General features: G+C 45.2%; 1 protein-coding gene across 1 annotated transcript in view; it reads right to left on the reverse strand.

Moving 5' to 3' along the window:
- Positions 1-22,673, reverse strand: part of ap4b1 (adaptor related protein complex 4 subunit beta 1) — a 46,327-nt gene that overhangs the window by 3,102 nt on the left and 20,552 nt on the right. Inside the window, exons 7-12 of the mRNA XM_026153306.2 lie at positions 20,842-20,940; positions 14,271-14,382; positions 13,446-13,529; positions 13,218-13,321; positions 9,002-9,209; positions 8,602-8,916 (exon numbers count right to left, since the gene is read on the reverse strand). Of these exons, the coding sequence (XP_026009091.1) occupies positions 8,602-8,916; positions 9,002-9,209; positions 13,218-13,321; positions 13,446-13,529; positions 14,271-14,382; positions 20,842-20,940 (922 nt within the window). The remainder of the gene's footprint in view (positions 1-8,601; positions 8,917-9,001; positions 9,210-13,217; positions 13,322-13,445; positions 13,530-14,270; positions 14,383-20,841; positions 20,941-22,673) is intronic.

A 22,673-nucleotide genomic window follows, 5' to 3' on the forward strand; every position in this document is an offset into this window, starting at 1 on the left:
TATATTTTTAAAAAGCAGCTCATCATACAACAATAACGACAGGTGAGGGTTTTCTCTGTTTGCGTTGTATTATTGTAGGGTGTAGCTAAGCCTTACTGATCTTGGCTGAAGACCCCGTGTTGTAAGTGTAAAAGGGTCAAGGCGATGAGGGAAAGTAACAAAAAGTGTCCAGGTCGGAAAAAGGAGACAAGGAGGCAAAAGAGACGGACAAGCTGCTATCACCATTTAAGGAAACAAACAAAACTCAAGCATTGGTCAATAAATTAAAAAGTAAGTCCAAAAAAAAAAAAAAAAAAAAGAGCAGTTCACTAGCTGCAACCGAGCAGCTCACTAGTTGCAACCACACAAATGGCACTCTGGCCCAGAGCTCACCTTTATCTGGGCTTAAATACTTTTAATTACTGATGTGAGTCAACTGTGTAAAAGAGAAAGGTGGCACCTCAGGCAAAAGAGATTGTAGGACACGCCCATACAGGCACCTTCAGGAGGAGGCCCTGCTAGGGCTGTAACAGTTGCTTATGAGTATTATCTGATTGATGGAACATTCTATCTAATATTGTGGGGTCTTTACCTAATATTGTTGTGAACTGGTGCAAAAGGAACAAAATGGAATTGAAACATGAATCTGAAGTGTCACAGCAAAGTTTTACACTAAATATGTGGGAAAGAGGTGCAACCTACAACACATCTCTAAATGGGCGACCGTGGCTCAGGGGGTTGGGAAGCGTATCTGTAACCAGAAGGCCGCCGGTTCGATCCCTGGGCTCTCTGTCCTGGTCGTTGTGTCCTTGGGCAAGACACTTTACCCTACCGCCTACTGGTGTTGGCCAGAGGGGCCGATGGCGCAATATGGCAGCCTTGCTTCTGTCAGTCTGCCCCAGGGCAGCTGTGGCTACAACCGTAGCTTGCCTCCACCAGTGTGTGAGAGTGAATGAATAGTGGCATTGTAAAGCGCTTCAGGTGCCTTGAAAAGCGCTATATAAATTCAATCCATTATTACTGCTCCAATTTTGTAATACCACTATAATTTTCAATTTTGGTTTAAGAACAAGACTTGAAATTGCTGCCGTTCCTTTCATGCAGTACACATACATTTTCCATTAGGTGAGGACATTTCCTTCTAGCAGAAAAACTGCAAAAATATCAGCAACTGAACCCGAATGACAATGTGTTGTTAAATAACCTTGATAACCTCCTGCAGACAGATTAGTCATTGTGTTTTGTGAGGCAGTGAAAGCAGAGTGCATGGCAACACTGCGCTGCAATGCAGTGCTCCATTAGAAATGTGCATACACATAACTTTTTGGTGACAGTATAAAAACTGTGAAAGTTAAATATGAATGTTTAAAGTAAATTAAGTTAACAGATAAAGATGGTGTAATGGACTCTTTAATATTTAGTGCAGTTTTTAGGTTTTATTTGTTGTCCTTCCTACTTACAGACATGTTAGACTACCTACCACATAACTAATAAGCATCATGACTTATGAGCATCTCCAAAGTGAGATCAGTGTGGCTTTACACTCATGTATAGCACTTACTTGTTTAAATACTCAAAGTGATCAGTTACCCCAGCATAGAAAGAGGATTTGTCATGGGAAATAATGTGTACTGTTTTGGTCAACAATACAGGCAGAAATAGAACCAGCTCTCAACTCAAGGGAAATGCTGCGGTGGGGCAATAAGACAGCTATGCATAAACAAACGCCCACAAAGCTCAATGAACTGATGCAACATGGTTAAGTAATATGAGAGACTAATACAAATAATACAGAAAATGATTATTATAAAGGTTATTGCTGGTAAAAGGCAATTCCAGAAGCTAGTGAGTCTACTTAGTTTTTCACAAGACTTCATGCGACTGTACTAATTTGTCTAGTGGGCTTTGAGCCTGTGTGAGGTAGCATAATGTAAGCAGTAGTGATGGCCCGCTTGAAGCTGACGCTCCGGAGCGTGTGTCGAAAAAAACAACACACTGGTTCAGAAGCACTGTGTCGAGGCTTGCTTCGTTTGGCAAAAGTCACGTGACCAGTGACGTCCGAAGCTTCATTACGCACGTAACTGCTTCAGTACCTGATTCAAACAGATATAAGGAAGTGAATCATCCACGGGATTCGTGGAGTGTGTTGATGGTGACAGATAGCGACGAGGTGATCATTCCACTGACAGATATGGAGCCAGCGAGGAAGAGAGGACGTTCTGGCGTGTGGGAATATTTTGAGTTGATTTTGCTCAATTCATTTTATCTGCCGAAGTGAAAAACTTGAAATGTCCAAAATCATGTTTTCATAATGTAAATATCATTACAGCATATGACTTTAGGAACACTTCCATGTGAATTAAAGCTAATGAAGACTACAAAAATGTATTTGACACTATACGTACATTACATTGCTACACAGTTTAGAAAATCATTTTGTTTATTGTTTTTAGGTGATAGTCTGCAGGACCCAGGAATACCTGCATATCTACCAACTTGCAGTGTAGTTCCTGCACTCCACAGCCTCTTCTGTTCCATGCAAGTGGATTTTCTCCAGGGCAGGAGAAACTATTTCTAAGAAAAGAAACAGACTCAGCCAGCGCACAGTAACACTAATCCTCTTTTTAAATGTAAATAACAAAAGGGCTACCTTACATTGATCATGTTTTTACTTTGCAAGTTCTTGATTAGGGATGGGTTTTGATTATCGCTTTTCTGATTACAATCCATGCTAAATTGAATAAAGTGATATTGATTCATTAAAATCCCGTGTCGATTTGTAAATTAACGTTATTATGCCTGAAACGCCAGCATCTCAGGTTAAACCTCACAACATGTCGTCAAACACCATGCAGCTAAAACAGTAACTGGGAGCAGGTTTACGGATTCTGCATACAAACGTGAACACAGAGCGCGGACCCGACGCGTCAGAGTCAGATTTTGATGTGTCGTCAGGTCCGCGCTGTGTTTGCCTCTTTTTTCTTCGCTGGCTTCTGCAGCTGCAGGTTTCATAACTCTCTGTTTACATCTCTAATTAAGTCTCACATGTGTCAGCTTTCTTTTAATAGATACGAAATTATGGATATATACTGTTAAATGATCAGAATTGTAATATTTCTGACTGAGGCAAAACTTTCCAGATTCCAATCAAATTGAATCGGATCCTGTATCGAATCAAAATGATTCTACAAATCAGTGACGATGCAGCCGTACTCAGCTTCCTAAGCATTTTCCCTTTCCAGTTCACAATCAATCCCACCCCTAGGTCAAAAATATGTATAGGACAATTGGCCTAATCTAATATTTTGTATGAACCTGTCAAGCTGTCCAGTGATTAAACGACAAGTAGATGGAGGCAGGACTTCACAGCAGGGGCATACTCCATAATGTGCTGTGCATTATCATATGTATATTATATATATTGCTCACTTATTGTATTTACCAACATCAAGGAGTTATGAGCAAAGAAAGGCCACCATAGTGCATGTTTAAATAGGGAAAGTCTATTGATCAAAATGTATTACGCAAATACGCATTACATTTTTTTCAGCCCCCCAATCGAGAAAACAAAACCAATTACATGTTCAAAGCAACGGAACGGTGGCCCAATATCAGAGAGAACTCCACTCTTGAGTGAGCAGTGATAATTGAGCAGTCCGTTTTATTTTGCAGATTCAAGCTGCTCTTCAAAATTTTCACCACCAGATGTCACCGGAGAGGACTGTGTTGAAAAGCTTCGAGTAATGAACCGTTTTTCAATACAAGCTTCAGTGCTTCGGAAAGCTTCATTTGGCCATCACTAGTAAGCAGCATCAGCAGACTATTTAAGTTTCTTTTAAGTATACTTTATTTCTGGCATCTCCATTCTACCATAAAACCAACCAACCAACCAACCTGGTAGGCAAAAATTCCACTTGCTTTATACAGGACTTTACACACACCTGAACCTCATTAGTCTCTACTACTGGGGGGGAAAAAATAGGTCAGACCAAACAATGCAATTCTAAACAAAGAATAGGAATATGATTATGCATGAAATTGACAAACTCATTTACTCAGCTAAATAGTCTGAGAAGTAAATCACTGCATACAATACAACTCAAAGGCTACTTTAAAGAAAATAAATAATACTATACATAATGAAAAGCCCTTCATTTGGTTACACCCAGTGAGGCAATCAATGACCTCATGACCCTATATAAACAGGAAGTACTGGGGCGGCCCTTCCCACACACCTGGTTTAGATATAGGACCTGAATAAATGGACAAACGTGGTAAGTATAACCAAAGTAACATAAAGAAACATAATTTACTGGACATTTGCCTGTGAACAGAAGAAAATTCAAATGACCTGATGGATGGCCAAATGAAGCTTTCTGAAGCACTGAAGCTTGTATTGAAAAACGGTTCATTACTCGAAGCTTTTCAACAGTCCTCTCTGGTGACATCTGGCCAAAAATATGAAAAGCCGCTTGAATCCACAAAATAAAACCAACTGCTTCATTAAGATTGCTCACTCTACAGAGTGGAATTCTGTCTGATATTGGGCCGCCATTGTGTTGCTTTGAACGTGTATTTTTTGGTGGTTAAAAAAAAAAAAAGTGGTTTATTTGTTTAATAAATAATTTTGACCAGTAAACTCTCCTTGTTTAAACATGCACCATTGTGTGGTCTTTCTTTGCTTGTGAGTTCTTGATGTTGGTAAATACAATAATTGAAAAATACCACATTACATATAATATACATATGATAATGTACAACACATTATGGAGTATGCTTCTGCTGTGAGGTCCTGCCTCCATGCACTTATGCAATTAACCGCTAGAAAGGTATATATATAAATAATATTATATTAAGGAAATTTTCCCAGACATATTTTTGACCTGGGGGTAGAATTGATTGTGAACTGGAAAGGGAAAATGCTTATGAACTTGCAAATTAAAAACATGATGCATTGATATAATGAATGTAACTACTGCTACCACAAACAAACCCGGGATAGTGTGTTAAGCAAAGTTAAACCAGCAATGTCTAAAATAAAGCATTATGGTTGACTGTATAATAACAAGGAAATAAATTATCCATATGGTTAAGGGACAAGTGGTAAATGAGTTCATGCCTAATCACTTTGTCACAGCCAGTGATGCTATTTCATTATTTATTATGAGACATTAAGTCACAGTTACTAGATAAAGCCTCTCTCTATCTTTTTTTTAAACCTTTAGTACATCACATACAATGCTTTTATGTATACCTGCACTCTTCAATATAAATATAACACTGCTGCTGTGTCGTAAAATCTTTTTATGATGCTTCTGTCATTGAGTTGTTGTGGACTTTGCTTTTAAAAGCACACTTCATTCAGGAAAAAATAAAAATAAAATAACATTTAAAAAAAAAAAAGAAAAATATAAAGGCAGGAGATGCCAACACTATACAGTCAGCCATAAAGTGAATTAGCTAAGCCAACAAACACCCAAGAATTTCACTCAAAGTTAGCCTGCACAGCAAAATTTACCAAGCAATAGCAACGTGTGTGTGTGTGTGTGTGTGTGTATGTGTGCATCTAGATATAAAACTAAGTTAAACCCTCTTTTCAGTTTCAAAGCACAATGTGCTTTGAAGTAGCAGCCAAGAAAGGTGTGATTTAAGTCTACGAACAGTGAACACCCGTGTGCACACCTGTGTGGATCAACGTGCTTGCATTCAAATGGTTTCCCCATGTAATGGTATGCAAGAGGATGTAGAGAGCCATAGCCCTGTCCCACAGGGCATGAAGCAGGCATGGAGGAGATCCAGGCCCCAGACATCCAGAGGCCCCAGAGTGCGAGAGCCCAAGGAGGACCACTGGAGGGGCATCCGTGCCACCCTCATGGGAAGAGGGGTCACCCAGTAGCCACCCAGTGTGAAGACCCCATACCTCACTCCTCCCACTCATGTGTAGTGTTGCTGCGTGTTGCTCTAAAGTGCATTTAAAGCAAGGGAGAGCATGGTGCTGCTGCCAGAGAGCAGCAGGTATTAGCACGGCCCCTCCCGAGAACCCTCAATGTCTACATGGATTAAAAATTCAGAGGTGGGCACCGGCGCCAGAGGTAGGTTTGAATACACAGACCGTCCACTGGACGCCGTTAACGTGCCCACCCTCAAGGCCCTATATATATGTGTGTGTTATGAGAGTGTAAATAATGTGGATGCCTAAGTTGTGAGATAAAATTGAGGCACAGGTGGCCAGAAGAGGACGGGGGGGGGGGGGGGGGGATGTCTCCCCTGCACCCTGGTGACACACCCGCACCCCAAGGCCCTACCTGTGTGGGTGGGTGTGGTGGAGCGGGAAGAGGGAGGTAGCTGGGATAGGGAGGAAAAGAAGGGAGGGGAGGATGCCCCTCTCTAGGGCCAGCTGCCCCGCTGACCCCAGTAGGCACCCCCGTCCTCTGGTACCCACCAAGGCAAGGGAGCCCAGGCCCATCCAGACCGGGGCCTACGGCAGCAGCACCGCCAAGCCCCACAGGACCCGGGGCAGCCCACCCTACCCCACCGCAGAGGAAACTGTACCCACCCCAACATTCAATCATCTCCCAGACTACACAAGACAACAACCTCTAGGTTAAGTTTATTCTCCACCTCTCCTATGTCTCTCCCCCACCTGCAGAGTGGACTCCTGCAAGGATGGAACAACCTCCCTGCCAGTTGAAGAGCCCCCCAGTTAGGCCGATGCACAAGAGGCCCCCTGCGCCAGGGCTGAGCCCCCGTGTTAGTTAAACCCTCTGAATGAAAGAGCTTATGATCATACAGAGTCACTAACCTTGACTACGGTAATGCAATAAGTAAAGCTATACTCCCACACCCAGTGACTATGGCTATGAGCTCGACTTTCCTGTGATCAAAATGTGAACTTAGACAGATATATGTGTGCTTTGATTGTGGTTGATTGGGCTCACAAGCTTGTCGTGGTCTTTGAATGTTTCCCTTGTTAGTGAAAGACTATTCTTCTATTGGTTTAGTGCACCTCTTCCCCAACTATGACATCATAGATGGCTTCAAACTGTTCTTCACTCTGCCCTCACATTTTTACATATTAAATGCCGTGGAACAGCATAAGGAGGAACGTCCTAAACTTTGACAGTAAAACATTAAACCCACAAAATCACACTAAACACAGGCGTGGAAAATCCTGTCAGATTTGTTTAGAGAAAATTTTAATTAGAACAATTTAAAAGAAAGAAAGTGAAGAATCATAAATGGAAAGTTGTGTGGTTGAGAATCTGCAGGTGGCCATACAGAATCCAAGGCTTCTGTAAAAGTAAGATTTATTTTCCAGCAGTGGGGAGAAGAATGTTTTAGCCACAACATGTAAAAACACTGCCCCATGGTAAAACAAACATATGGGAGTTTGAAAGACATCATCCAGAACAACATTCCTGACAAGCCAGAAACCAACCAACCTTCCAAGAACTACACCATCGCTCATTTGGACAAAGTATTAGCCCCTGACTCATTTCAAACATTTAATTAGGTAGAAACTCATCCTGGTGCTAAAAATTGTCACAGGCGACTAATTTAAAAGTATAGAATATCCGAACAGTGCTTTAGTGGCCTTTCCTCCAACATCAACTTCAGGTAGTGGACATGCTGAAAGGTTGATACGACTCCTCTTACCCTCAAAAGGGAGTTCTTGTTGCTTCACAAAGATAACACAAGCAAACAATTCACATCTACTTTATTTTTGTAACCCCACCCTGCAGAGTCCAGACGCTAGCAGTGTGCTTCTGTGAATGGAATACCTGTCAGCTGGATAGGAACAAATCTTTATACCGATTTAAAATATCCACAGTCCTGGTGGATGAATCTTAAGGACCTAATGATGGTAATTCTTCAGGACTAAAATGTTAAGTTTTACAGAGCTTAGCCTCGTTTATTTGAGGGTTGTCCCAAATGTCCAACGGTGACAAGATGATTTGGAAATATCTGCTAGGAAGCAAGTCAGGTTTACTAAACGATTTATGTTGTGTACACGGAAGCCTTTGCATCTTCTACAACCCTCACTGCTTCACCTGAGTGAAGTAATCGTGTCCTTTACTATGTAGATCTAAAGCAGGCACACAGCCACACAAACACCAAACAAACAGAACTGAATTTAAAAATGTAGACGATCCATTAAGTGTAATCTTAAAAGAAAATGTAAGACAATTAAAACATTTCAGAGTCATTATTATGCCTCAGAAAAAGTTCATAAAAGAAACCCAACTTCATTATAAGTCGTTAGCATTTTTAAATCCTATTTTCTATGCAAGAGGTGACACACGAAACTCAACTGAAGGGAATATTTGAACAGAACAAATTTGTATAACCAAATTCTTTGGTTTAAATATATGCTGGTCTCTGTCAGCAAGTCTTCCTGATGGTGAATTGGCATGAACATTATAAGGAAGTAATTTTAATAGTTTGTTTTTAAGACTCCATTGGATTTTTATTTTAGAACAGGCATTTTGTTTAAATGTGAAAAACATTTGCGCTGTGCACAGCACAGCCAAGGCTTGCCACTGACTATTTAGTCAGTGGCAAGCTTTCAAAATTCAGCCAATCAGATTTTCAAAGCAGAAGGATTTCAGTGTCATGACTCACCTGAATGAACCTCCTCAATGTGACTACAGCTCAGTGTGTCTGATAGGTCGGCATTTGGCTTGGAGTTATAGGTCACGTGTTCGGGGCTTCCCCTGCTGTCTGACTCGGCCTCTACAGCACCCTGGCTCAGAGGCTCCAACGTGTTAAAGCAGCGTGCCCACTGGCTGACAGGCTTGGCGGGACGCCCAATCAGAACACCCAGAGAGGGATCTGACCTCCGACCTTGAAGGACCTCGCGTGTCTTTTCTATCCCACAATGAAGCAGGCGATAGTAGAGAAGAGCCTGATCACGCACGCACATGTCTGTCTCCTCCTCTGGAAAACACAAGGGCATAAAAAATTTTCTATTTTTATCATGATCTGTCTGTATACACATATGTGCACACACATAAACACAAACCTATGCAGTAGTGCAGCAGTCTTCCCAGCATGTCTTGTGTCTCAGCAGGCCGACACAGGAAAAGTCTCATGGTGGCTGTCAGCAGCTCCATCTTGATTCCCAGAGAAGCCTCGCTTCTCACTCTATCGATGAGCACTTCCAAAGTGTAGGGGGCAGTGGAAATTCGCTCCCCATACACACCCAGCAACCAGAGCAAAGCCTGCCTGCCCTAGTGAAGGAGGCAGTGGAATATTTAGATCTAAGTCTAGTCAACAGAAGTGGGTTCACTGTCGTCCAATATAACTACCAAGAAATGCTTGGTAGTATAATTACCCAGTGCCAAGCTTGTTTTTATCTCCTCAAAAGACAGTTCTACTCCAAAGTACAGTTCTGAAACATATCTGCATTTCTACTTCATGCATTTATTACACCCCCAACTCCAAAAGAATGCGTTCAGTCGTTATAATGGGGGAAACTATACAGAAAAAAGTTCTTGTACTGGGCTGCTGTAGAATACTGCCAAGTTTGCCATTATAACATTGGAGCATATGGCGACTATCTCACTTCATTTGCCACCCCTTGATATTTCAGCGGTCTAAAAGAAAGTTTCAAGGATTTTTTTCTATACATCAGTGTGAATAAGAGAGCAGCCGCAGCAGCGCAGTGAGAGCAGATATTTTCAATCTGATTATCTCAGCTACATGGTTCTGGCATTAAGCACATGGGACAGGTAATGAAAAATTAAAACAGCTTGTTTCAGACAAATGAACTTAGTGCCCTGCTAACAAGGATTAGTTTCAACTGTAAATTAGAGCAGGGCAATATGGCCAAAAATATTTATCACGATATATATTTGAAAATTTGCGATAACGATATAACTGACGATATAATTGATGCGAGACAAAATACAACTCCACAACATTACTAGCGCAAAAAGACAACGTTCCATTTATTTTCACTTAAACAAGAAGCTGGTTTTTATGTACATTAAAGCTTTATAAAAATGTAACAGTGCAAATGCAAATTCCTTGCTGAAAGTTTAACCAAAAGGCATTTCCAGTAGAAATGGGCTGACATATCTTGAGCATAACCATGTATAATATCCACTGAAGTTAAAAAGAGGTGCTTTGCAACATTAAACTGCAGTGTGCAGTACGTATTTTTCGTACCATAAGGTGCACGGGATTATAACGCACATTAAGCGAAACAAAGCAGTCAGATAAATCAAACTTTATTAAACTCATTCTTCTTGCTTCCTCCACTTCTGTACCATTGATTCATTAATGTTGAATTCTCTGGCAGCTGCTCTATTCCCATGTTGTTGCAGTATATTAATGACTAACCTCATATTGTGGATGGATTATTTCAGTTGTTCTCCTGACTGAAGTTTGGTCCGTTTACAGCATCCTGCCATGGGATTGCATTAGTCTCTAACTATCAGGAACCTTAACGTTAACTTTTATAAGTGGAAAAGTGTTAGTGTTCGTCCTCCAGCTTCACTGTTTATGTTATGCTAACATAGCTGTGTCGCTAGCGATCACGTAGCACATCATTATATACCAACTAGCCCAACTTCAGTAACCCTACAAATGTCACTGCTGTTTAGTTTCCTGTCTTCATTTATGTTGGAAGTGATAGCAGAGCTGTACGTTTGAATTATTTCAGAAATCTCTCAGTCAGCGAGCTAACTTCCGCTAGCTTCCTGCTAACTTCTAACTCCGTTAAATGTAATAAATTTTGTTTTCATGGATGCCTGGAAGTTAAACTTCATAGTTACACCTGGTAAAGCAGCAATGCTGATCGTTTTATTAAAGATGAAAGAATTTAGACAGTTTTTAACTCTCAGTGATGCTGCAGTGTTCGTTTGACCAGAAGCATACGGAGTTTAGGACCCAGATTACTCCCACATTTAAGAGCATCTTAGTCCGACAAATACGACAATAACGACGGCCGCTTGCATGTTCTGCAAAGAAATGTGCTTTGTCGTCTATCTGACGGACAAACACCAAACCAGTTCCACATCACTGAAGTTGCACCATTTTTACAAACCAATTCTGGTTCATCTGTTTCACTCAACAATCGGCCATGTGCGTATGAAAACAAAGGCACTGCGCATGCGCGTTTTACTCATATTCTATTGCGATATTTCATTTTCCTATCGTTGCCTAACATTATACCGGTATTACCGTGAACGTTATAATATGGCCCAGCCCTACTGTGAATCATATACAACTACCAGAAACCAGAGTTGCAGAATAACAATAGGAACTCATTAGGATATATCTACTTTAATGGGGGAATCTGGTAATTTCACTTGCACTTAGCATGAAAAGAAACCTGGCATCAATTCAAATACTTTGGAGGCAATCACTGACCAGAAAATCACGTAATTTGTTCCCATTTCTTCTCTTTAAACTATGTTTCATAAATTGTGTTTAAAGATAAGATAGGCAAGGCAAGGCAAATTTATTTGTATAGCACAATTCAACAACAAGGTGATTCAAAGTGCTTTACAGAGACATTAGAAACAAAAACAAATAAAAAGCATGATTTAAAATTAATTAAAACAAGCAAACAAACAAACTAACTAAACACACACATTTCAGATAGCTTGATTAGCATAAAATTATATGAAACAAAGAAGTTGTTGGCCTAAAAACTAGCTACGACAGATGAACAATATCTGAATGTCAAGACATAAGTAGAAGTGCAGCAGATCTGACCAGACATAGGACCTGAGAGATGCATCTGGGCTTTTGACTGATCCATTAATTGTTGACTCATTCAGAAAGTCCTTTATAAAGGAAAGTAAAGAGGAAGAAAAGGCTGAAGAACAAACTGCACAATCACTAGACTGACAATCAGTGGCAACAGGTCTTATTGTGGCTACTCCATAACCAACGGCTGTGGCAGGCTAAACGTGGGTACTGAAGACGTGCATCAGTAAACAAATAAAATGCACTTCTGAGCTGTTTGTTCTACTTATTTAACCATTACACTGTCCAAACCACAAGTCAGTACAAGGGATCCAAAAAAACCCAAATGCACAGACTCCACAAACAAATACAACTGTTGCACCAATTATTACACCAAACTGCAGCAACAAATTGTGTATCAAACTGCAGTGAACTGAAAGTTTCACCTTATGCTCACCCTACCTTTCTACTAATCAAACAATATATGAGGTGAACAGGTGGGTGCAACCACCATTGTTGCCTAGTCACACCCCACAACTGTGCACCAAAACACGTGCTTTCGCATTCTAAACCAACGCATTTGTGCCCCAAAAGGAAAAACTCACACACGGCAAGTGAAATTTGAAATATATGATTGAAATCATTTTCAAAATGCGCAGAGAAGATTAGGAGAGAGATACAACAGTGAGAGTCTACAGCTGTAAAGCACAATGGAGGTTTGTGACTACATTTGAGCCAATGATGTTGGAAATCTTGTCAGAACCGATGGACTTATGAAGACAGAACATTACCGTCAGATTTAGAGCCATCGTGTAATAGCATCTGATTGGCAACAGATTCATTTTTCGGCACGACAGTGATCCCAAACACAATGCCAGTCCAGCAAAAAACATACCTGAATAGAAAAACATGTCTGGGTCTCCCCAGAGCCCAGACCTTAACATTACTGAAGTAGAGAACAGCCAACATCAAAGAAGAGCTTTAAATGTTCCTAAAGAAGCCTGGAGAACTATTCCTGAAGACTCATGTTGAAGAATAAAGCTGATTACACCAAATATTGACTTTCAGGCTCCTTAGAATTGTACAAACCCCGTTTTTACCTTATTTACTATATTTCTGTGTTTGTTTGCACGTTTCAATAAAGCGCTGAACCTAGTTCGCTGTTTTCTACCAAAATATGAAAGAGAGGCTCATGAACTTTGCACAGTGCTCTATACCCTATATAAGAGGATAGAGAAAATGAAAAAAATTATTAATGGATGCTTGGGATTATGTTCACCAACTTGACCATAACTGAAATATATCGTTACAACAGACTGAAATAACTTTGCAGAATTATGAAAGTAAATTTAAATTTCAGCATATAAAATAAAATACCATGATAATGCCCTGTAGAATAAAAAAAAGTTTCTGTTAAGTCTATTTCTGATAATACTTTTGCCAATTTGTATTTTCAAAACAGGACATCTACAGCACATACTCATTTATGGCATGATATTGTTTTTTCTTGCACTCAGTATATAGGTATGGCAGGATCTAACCTGGATATCCTGCAGTGTTTCCTCGCAGCCATCCAGTGCAAGGCACACAGTGTCGCTACACTGGGGACACACCCAGACCAGGTCACGCATTGTCTGCACCACCGCTGAGAAGGGTAGCAGGAGAGTAGAGAGACAAAAAGTGTGGTGAAAGAGTAAAAAACCAGTTCATGAAGCTGTTTGTGTGTATACTGTACTGTATGTGGGAGGTTGTGGAACTGATGTTTTTACCAGAAGTGATATGATCCTGTTTGAGTCCAAGCAGCCCAGTGAGGATTTGTAGACATCTGTCGCTGTAGCTGCGTCCAATACGACCTGCATACAATAAAGGCAAACACAGGGCATTAGAGTGACTGATCAAACACATGGATAATGAAATTTTAGAACCTGAGCATGTTCTACACAGAAAATGCAGCACGCTGTGTATTCTTATCCTTAATAAAAGGGATGTCTTGTTTTTTTGCTTATTATTTACTTATTGTCAGACAAATGGGTTAACATTTTGCATTTCAGGAAGGCTGAAAACAAATGAATGTAGAAACTCCATTTGGAAAGAGTGTGTCTACTGGTGTGTAAGATTAACATTAACATCAGCAATTTAAATTTGAAATGAAAAGCAGTTACATTTAGAGAAAAAAATCCTTTAATTCGTAGCTCATAACACAATGAGTCTGGGTAGTGGAACCACAGAGCTGGAATGGTCTTGGTCCCAAACTTTGGTGCTTATAGCGAGATAAAATATTTTCTATTCAGTTGTTTCAATTTCAACATATACTTCACACACACAGGTTCGGGAACACAGCAAAAACATGAAGGCTTATAAATATAAACCAGCCTTCATTTAATACAGTATGAACAGAGTAAGACAAAACATTTGAATATCAGGATGTGTTACTAAATCCATATTATTTACAATCTAGTGCTCCTAATCACTACACCCTCATTAATACAGCAGTCTCTACCTGAAGAAAAAAAAACTACAATAGTAGACACAACAGAGCCTGAGTGTCAAATTACATAATACTGGCACACAGCAGCATGTGTGAACATGTTTACCTATTGCTGAGATTGCAGCCTGGGCAGTGTCAGTGTTGACATCAGTGCAGTATCCTTTCAGCTCATCCAGTATCATTGCTACGTTCTCGTCATTCACCAGCTCTACCAGCACCTGCAACACACAGCAGCTGAAGCTATAGTACTGTCAAAGGATCGCCTCCAGCTGCTAACACTGGGTACTAACTGTGGACTTGTGAAAAAAAGTAGTAATGCAAAAAGCTAAAAATCCAACTCTTGGGGCTTGCTTCAAGATTAAGCTAATCCTTTTGGATATTAACATGTCCAAAGTTAGGAGTACGGCATGGACTGTCTGTTAGGTTTTACCTCCATTAATGGGGTCACTATGAAGCTTCAAAATGCACTCCCAAAAACCAAAGGCTAACATCAAAGTGGCTATGGCCATCTTTTATTTACTGTCTATGCCAAAGTATATACATGTGTGGCGGAGGTGTGGTCCCGGGCGCGTCTGCAGGGGAGGAGTGGTGCAGTGGGCTCAACGGGGCGGTGCTGGAGATGCCGGTGAGAACAGCTGATGGTGATTTGGACTGATAATGGTTTCCTTCCCTTTTTATAGTGAGACGGAGAGGAGCGGAAAGAGAGGGAAATCAGCTGGGACCGACAGCTGTCAGACTGTGTTCAGTCATAACCTGAGAAAATTGTAAATAAATGTGGAACCTGGTGATAAAGACCTGTGTGTGTGTGTACCTGTGTATAGTGCATTTCACAAGTGGTGCCGAAACCCTGTGTCCAGCCGGCGTGGGGATGTCCGACCCACAGGCTGCGCCGCCCGCCCAGCCTTTGCAGTTTCTGGCGCAGATTCTGGCGGAGATGGCGAAGATGAGCCAGGACCAGGCGGTGGTCCAGCGGGCTCACCTGGCTGCGCTGCAGGAGCAGACGGACCGGCAGACGCTGGTTCTGGAGCGGCTGGTTGGAGCCGCTGCTCCGCCGAAGCCTCCACCGCTGTCAGTGGCGATGCCCCGGATGGGGGACGGGGACGACCCCCAGGTTTTCCTGGAGACTTTTCGTGCCATGGCGGAGGCCTGTCAGTGGCCGCAGGTGGAGTGGGCTCCGCGTTTGCTTCCTCTGCTGTCGGGGGAGGCTCAGACGGCGGCCCTGAGTCTGCCGCCGACCTCGAGGAGCAGCTTCCAGGACGTGAGCCGGGCGGTGGTGGACAGGATGGGGCTCACCGCTGAGGACCATCGCCGGCGGTTCCGGGCCTGTCGGCTAGCCGCGGCAGATCGGCCGTTTGCTTGGGCCCGGAAGCTGCACGACGCGGCGGTGCGCTGGCTGCAGCCGGGATCGTCAGAGGGCGAGACGCTGCTGGTGGACAAGGTGGTGCTGGAGCAGTTCATGGAGGGGCTGCCTGCGGAGACGGCGAGATGGGTCAGGTGCCACCGTCCCGCGAGTCTGGAGGTGGCGGTAACGTTGGCGGAGGACCACCTTGCCGCTAGAGCGGGGGAACCCGGGGACGGCGGCCGGAGGCCGAGCAAACAAGCCCCAGTGCCGGCACCAAGGCGCCGGGTACCTGCGCCGGGGCAGGCAGAGCGGGCGCTGGCGCTGAGCCCCACTAATCCTTTTGCTGCGTTTGTGCCTTCCCAGGGATCAGACATGAGCAGTGCCGCCCCTGAGCCACGGAAAACAGCGCAGACGCCGGGGCAGGAGTGCGGGCAACCGGGACACCTGAGGAGGGACTGTCCTCTGATGGAGGTGGGGCAGGTGTTCCGCGTTGCCGGTGCCCCAGCACCCTCTTCCGGTCCAGGAGGGACGTACAGCCTTCCGGTAAGGACTCGAGGGGGTATACACCATGCTTTGGTGGACACGGGCTGCACGCAGACCCTCGTGCACCAAGGCTTGGTTCGCCCCGGGGCATTGCTGGAGGCAGAATGGGTGGAGGTGAAGTGTGTTCATGGTGATGTTCACAGGTATCCCATAGTGCCGCTGTTATTAAAGTATAAGGGCAAAACGCATAGGGTAACGGCTGCGGTTAGCCCGCGCCTGTCGCATCCCCTAATTCTGGGCACGAATTGGCCGGGGTTTCATCATCTGTTGGGACAGTATGCGGGAATGCGATCACGACCGTTAGTAGCATGTAGTGTCTGCGCGGCGCTCAGCGGTGATGCGGGGTCGTCCGACACTGACTCCAGGGAGGGGGAGACGGCGGGTCCTTCATGGGAAGCCCCGCCGGCTCCGGAGATTTCCCCCACGGGTGATTTCCCACTGGAGCAGTCTCGTGATGACACCCTACGCTCAGCCTTTGACCAGGTGATTGAGATTGATGGTCACGTGGTGCGCCCTGAAGCCGTGCGGACCTACCCGCGCTTCATTTTATCAAAAGATAGGTTATATCGAGTGAGTCGTGACACTCGCACGGAGGAGACACACACCCAGTTGTTGGTGCCGCAGGGCCGCCGGGAAATGATTTTCCAGGCGGCTCATTATAACCCCATGGCAGGGCATATGGGATACGAAAAAACTCTGGAGCGAATAACGGCTCGATTTTATTGGCCGGGCATCCGAGCGGATGTGCGCCGCTGGTGCGCGTCCTGCCCGGACTGCCAACTTGTTAATCAGCCGGCCATACCAAAAGCGCCTTTGCGCCCGCTCCCACTCATAGAGGTCCCGTTTGAGCGCATTGGCATGGACCTCATCGGGCCGTTTCATCGGAGTGCACGAGGCTACCGCTTTGTATTAGTCCTGGTGGATTATGCAACGCGGTACCCGGAAGCAGTCCCGCTGCGCACCATCTCTGCAAAGAGTGTGGTGCAGGCACTGTTTCAGGTCATCTCCCGAGTCGGAATCCCGAAAGAGATACTGACTGACCAGGGCACGTCGTTTATGTCTCGTACACTGCGGGAACTGTACGAATTACTGGGCATTAAATCTATTCGGACCAGCGTCTACCACCCTCAGACGGATGGCCTGGTGGAGCAGCTGAATAAGACTTTAAAGTCCATGATTCGTAAGTTCATTAACGAGGATGAACGCAATTGGGATCGCTGGCTAGACCCTCTGTTATTTGCAGTGCGGGAGGTGCCCCAGGCCTCCACGGTATTTTCTCCCTTTGAATTGCTGTTCGGCAGGAAGCCGCGTGAGGTGCTCGACCTGATTAAAGAAAGCTGGGAGGACGGTCCGAGCCCCGCTAAGAATGAGATTCAGTACGTGTTGGACCTGAGAGCGAAACTCCACACTTTGGGGAGGTTGTCACGGGAGAATTTGCTCCAGGCTCAGCAGCGTCAGCAACGCCTGTATGACAGAGGGGCTAGACTCAGGCAATTTTCACCGGGAGACAAAGTGCTTGTATTACTCCCTTCTTCCAGCTCGAAGTTGCTCGCCAAGTGGCAAGGACCCTTTGTGGTCACACGGCGAGTCGGGGACGTTGACTATGAGGTCGCTTAGTCGGACAGGGGAGGGGACACGCAGATTTATCACCTCAATCTCCTTAAAGAGTGGCGAGAGGCTGAAACCGCTTCTCTGGTAAGCCTGGTTAAGGAGAGAGATGAGTTGGGGCCGGAGGTGCCAAATTCCATCATCCCCGCCTCTCTCCCTTGTGATGACCACCTCACACAGGCCCAGATAGCGGACGTTGTCGCGTTACAACAGCGGTTTGCAGATGTGTTCTCCCCCCTGCCAGGCCGAACGTCTCTCATTGAGCATCATTTTGTAACACAGCCTGGCGTGACTGTGCGTTCACGGCCCTACAGGCTTCCTGAGCATAAACGGCAAATCGTTCAGAGGGAATTGGCTGAAATGCAGAAAATGGGAGTGATAGAAGAGTCGCACAGCGCCTGGTGTAGCCCCATCTTTCTTGTGGTGAAAAAGGATGGGTCTATATGGTTCTGTGTCAACTATCGCAAGGTGAATGAAGTGTCACGTTTTGATGCCTATCGACGAGCTCCTGGATCGGCTGGGCACGGCCCGTTTTCTCACGACACTGGATTTAACCAAGGGCTACTGGCAGATTCCCTTGTCTGCCGAGTCCAGGGAGAAAACGGCCTTCTCCACTCCGTACGGGTTGTACCAATTCGTTACGCTTCCGTTCGGCTTGTTCGGAGCCCCAACCACCTTTCAGCGCCTCATGGACCGGGTGCTGCGTCCGCACGCTGGATATGCTGCTGCCTACCTGGATGACGTGATCATCCACAGCAACACCTGGGCGGAGCATGTGCAGCAGGTGGCCGCGGTCCTGGAGTCCCTGAGGAGGGCGGGGCTCACGGCCAACCCGAAGAAGTGTGCGGTTGGACGGAGGGAGGTACAGTATCTGGGGTACCACTTGGGGGGCGGGCAGGTGCGTCCACAGGTGGAGAAGACGGCGGCTATTGCATCCTGCCCGCGCCCAAGACTAAAAAGGAGGTGAGACGGTTTCTGGGGCTGGCAGGTTACTATCGCCGTTTCGTGCCAGGGTTTGTGCAGCTGACCAGCCCCTTGACCGATCTCACCCGAAAGGGTGCTCCGGATCTGGTTCAGTGGACGGGGTCGTGCCAAGCGGCGTTTGTGCAGGTGAAAAAGTCTCTCTGTGGGGAACCGCTGCTTCACACTCCTAACTTTTCCCTCCCTTTTGTTCTGTAGACTGACACCTCGAACAGAGGGCCGTTTTGTCCCAGCAGGTAAAGGGGGCCGACCGTCCCGTTCTTTACATCAGCCGGAAGCTGGCAGAGCGTGAAAGACGGTACAGCACTGTGGAGAAGGAGTGCTTGGCTATCCGGTGGGCGGTCAACTCCCTTCGCTATTACCTCCTGGGGCGCTCGTTCACCCTCTGCTCGGACCACGCCCCGCTGCAGTGGCTCCACCGCATGAAGGATGCCAACGCCCGGATCACCCGGTGGTATCTGGCTTTACAGCCCTTTAAGTTCAAGGTGGTCCATAGGCCGGGGGCTCGCGGGGGTGGGGGGTGGGGGGAGTAGGTTCGGCCGGACGGCTCCCCGGCCTCAGTCGGGCGGTGGGGGTGTGTGGCGGAGGTGTGGTCCCGGGCGCGTCTGCAGGGGAGGAGTGGTGCAGTGGGCTCAACGGGGCGGTGCTGGAGATGCCGGTGAGAACAGCTGATGGCGATTTGGACTGATAATGGTTTCCTTCCCTTTTTATAGTGAGACGGAGAGGAGCGGAAAGAGAGGGAAATCAGCTGGGACCGACAGCTGTCAGACTGTGTTCAGTCATAACCTGAGAAAATTGTAAATAAATGTGGAACCTGGTGATAAAGACCTGTGTGTGTGTACCTGTGTATAGTGAATTTCACAACATGAAAGCAGTGTCATGGAGCATCCTGACCAAAAGGAGGAAATACAAACTTATCAAAGCACCTGAAAGATGTTTCCACATCTGTACAAAGAATTCATGCTAAGGGGGTTTCAGGTGTTTGTTAAACTTGGCAGCTGTGAACCAGTTGGGATCAAACTCCACCCCTCCAGCTATCTGTTACAAAAGGATTAATTACTTTGTCGGGGTGTGGAGTTAGCTCACAGTTTGGGTAAAATGGAGATGGACAGATTGGCATTGTACCGTCAACAAGGTGAGCATTGTATAACGCTACTGAGGAGGCAAATGACCCAGAAGGTAAACCTCTCAACCACGTCTACATTGAGAATCTCACCTATGAATATGAGCACTAATTAGTGATAAAAATGTTGAGTTTGAATAGCAACTCAAATACAGTTGTTCCTCATTAGGTTTGTAGCTACCTGAGGAACCGAGATAAGCAGAAAACTAGAGGGAGCTTGTAGATGGGGGTGCTCTGAAAAGAGTCCGTTGAGGCTGTTTGAGCATGCTGGGTGCCTTCAATTGGAGTTTTTTCAGGCACACAACCTGGGATAAGATGCAGAACATGTAGAGACTCAGCATCTCACTTGTCAGGATCTCCCAGGAAGAGATGGTAAGTGCTCTTATATAGCCATTTATGTAACTTGCCTCATTCACACAAACACTGTTTGCTATCAAAAGTGCATTTTACCGATGGATGCATCAAAGAGAAACTTGGGGTTAGGATCTCACCCAGGGACGTTTGGGTAAGAGCTGGAGCTGCCAGGGATCAAACCTCCCATCTTCTGATTAATAGATGCCCCACTTTACCTCCTGAGCTACAGCCACCCAGGATGGAAAATGATCCTGTGTAAAGGAAATTCTAACTACCCTGTTTAGCCAGCTGCAATCTGACTCTGTGCACAACAAATGGATGAATGAATGGATAATGGAAATAGTGGAGTGGAGTGATGGAGTCTGCCATCATGCTACAAGATGAGTTGACCACTAAGTGAAACTGAGAGAATCTATTCAAGCAGGACTTACTGAGGCAACCTCAGGGTTAACTTTCAGTGTTCTGCAGCATCTGTAATGTCTGGAGTCTGCATTTATTTAATCTCAAGTTTTTCTAAGACATAAAGTTTCCTTTTCCTTTGTAAAAAGCAAGAAGTTGGTCTACCAACACAAAAGTATGTTCTATGTTTACTGGTTAGTTTTACAAAATAAGTATTAGGACTTTGGATTATTACAGCTAAAGTTTTCTTGTTTCAAAAAGCATATCATCATATAAACACAAAAACTGAAGATGAAAAATTCAAAGGATAAGCAAAACTGGCATCACCTGCATCTTCCTTTCTTTGATGTAGGCAGGCTCAGCATAGCCACAGAAGAAACGCTTGTAGTGCGGCCCCAGCAGGCCAGGGACAGAGCGCAGCAACAACTGCAAGCAGACAGACATATCTTTTTTTCTCAGCATGACATGTACACATAAATCCATCTGAACGTAAAAGTAATGAAAAAAATGAATCAGATGCGGTGAATCTGAACTGTTGCTACTCCCTCTGGGGATTAAAAAAGACACACGTCCACATGCCAATGATTCAGTAAGTGATTAAGCTTTTCCACAAAGACAGATTTATCCAGTCAGATGTCAGAATCAGAATCAGAATCAGAATGGGGTTTATTGCCAAATGTTGAGCAGGTTTACAACATTAGGAAATTGCTGCGGTGCTTCAGTGCAAACATAGTGTCATAAATAGCACTTAAATAGACATGGAAAAAAATAAAAGTAGGGATAAGAATTAAAAGTGCTACGTGGGAAGATATGTGCATGAGATATACATGAGATATATACATGAGAATAAGAATTAAGAGTGCTACGTTGAAAGATATATACATGAGTGCAGGTGGTGATCAGTGCCAAACATGGAATGATGCAGTGAACACAGCGTAGGGTCATGTGTTAGTGGTGGGAACAGTCATATGGTTATTGTTCATGTGTCCAACAGCAGAGGGGAAGAAACTGTTCTTATGGCGAGAGGTTCTGGTGCGAATGGACCGGAGCCTCCTGCCTGAGGGGAGCAGGTCAAACAGACTGTGTCCAGGGTGAGAAGGGTCAGCTGAGATCCGAGCTGCACGCCGCAATGTCCTGGAGGTGTACAGGTCCTGCAAAGATGGGAGTCTGCAGCCAATCACCTTCTCAGCAGAGCGCACAACACGCTGCAGTCTCTGTTTGTCCCTGATAGTGGCTCCAGCGTACCACACGGTGATGGAGGAGGTGAGGATGGACTCGATGATTGCAGTGTAGAACTGCATCATCGTCCGTGTTGGCAGGTTGAATTTCTTCAGCTGCCTCAGGAAGTACATCCTCTGCTGGCTGGGCTTTCTTGATGACGGAGGTGATGGTGGGCTCCCACTTCAGGTCCTGGGTGATGGTGGTACCCAGGAAGCGGAATGAGTCCACAGAGGTGATGGGGGTGTCAGTCAGGATGATGGGGGGGAGTGGGGCTGTGTGCTTCCTGAAGTCCACAATAATCTCCACTGTCTTCTGGGCATTCAGCACCAGGTTGTTGTGGCTGCACCAGGACACCAGACGTTCAACCTCCCTCCTGTAGGCAGACTCGTCCCCGTCCGAGATGAGTCCAATAACGGTGGTGTCATCTGCAAACTTGATTAGCTTGACAGACTGGTGGGTGGAGGTGCAGCAGTTGGTGTACAGGGAGAAGAGCAGAGGAGAAAGAACACAGCCCTGAGGGGAGCCGGTGCTGATGGTCCGGGAGTCCGAGACATTCTTTCCCAGCCTCACATGCTGCTTCCTGTCCGTCAGGAAGTCAGTGATCCACCGGCAGATGGGATCAGGCACATTCATCTGGGAAAGCTTGTCTCGGAGATGGTCTGGAAGGATGGTGTTGAAGGCAGAGCTGAAGTCCACAAACAGGATCCTGGCGTAGGTTCCTGGGGAGTCCAGATGCTGCAGGATGAAGTGTAGGGCCATGTTGATGGCGTCGTCTACAGACCTGTTGGCTCTATATGCAAACTGCAGGGGGTCCAGGAGGGGGGCCGTGAGGGTCCTGAGATGGGAGAGAACTAGGCGCTCAAAAGACTTCATGACCACAGATGTCAGAGCCACGGGTCTGTAGTCATTTAGTCCAGTGATCCTAGGTTTCTTGGGGA

Source organism: Astatotilapia calliptera, chromosome 20 (genome assembly GCF_964374335.1).
Source record: "Astatotilapia calliptera chromosome 20, fAstCal68.1, whole genome shotgun sequence".
NCBI lineage: Eukaryota > Metazoa > Chordata > Actinopteri > Cichliformes > Cichlidae > Astatotilapia > Astatotilapia calliptera.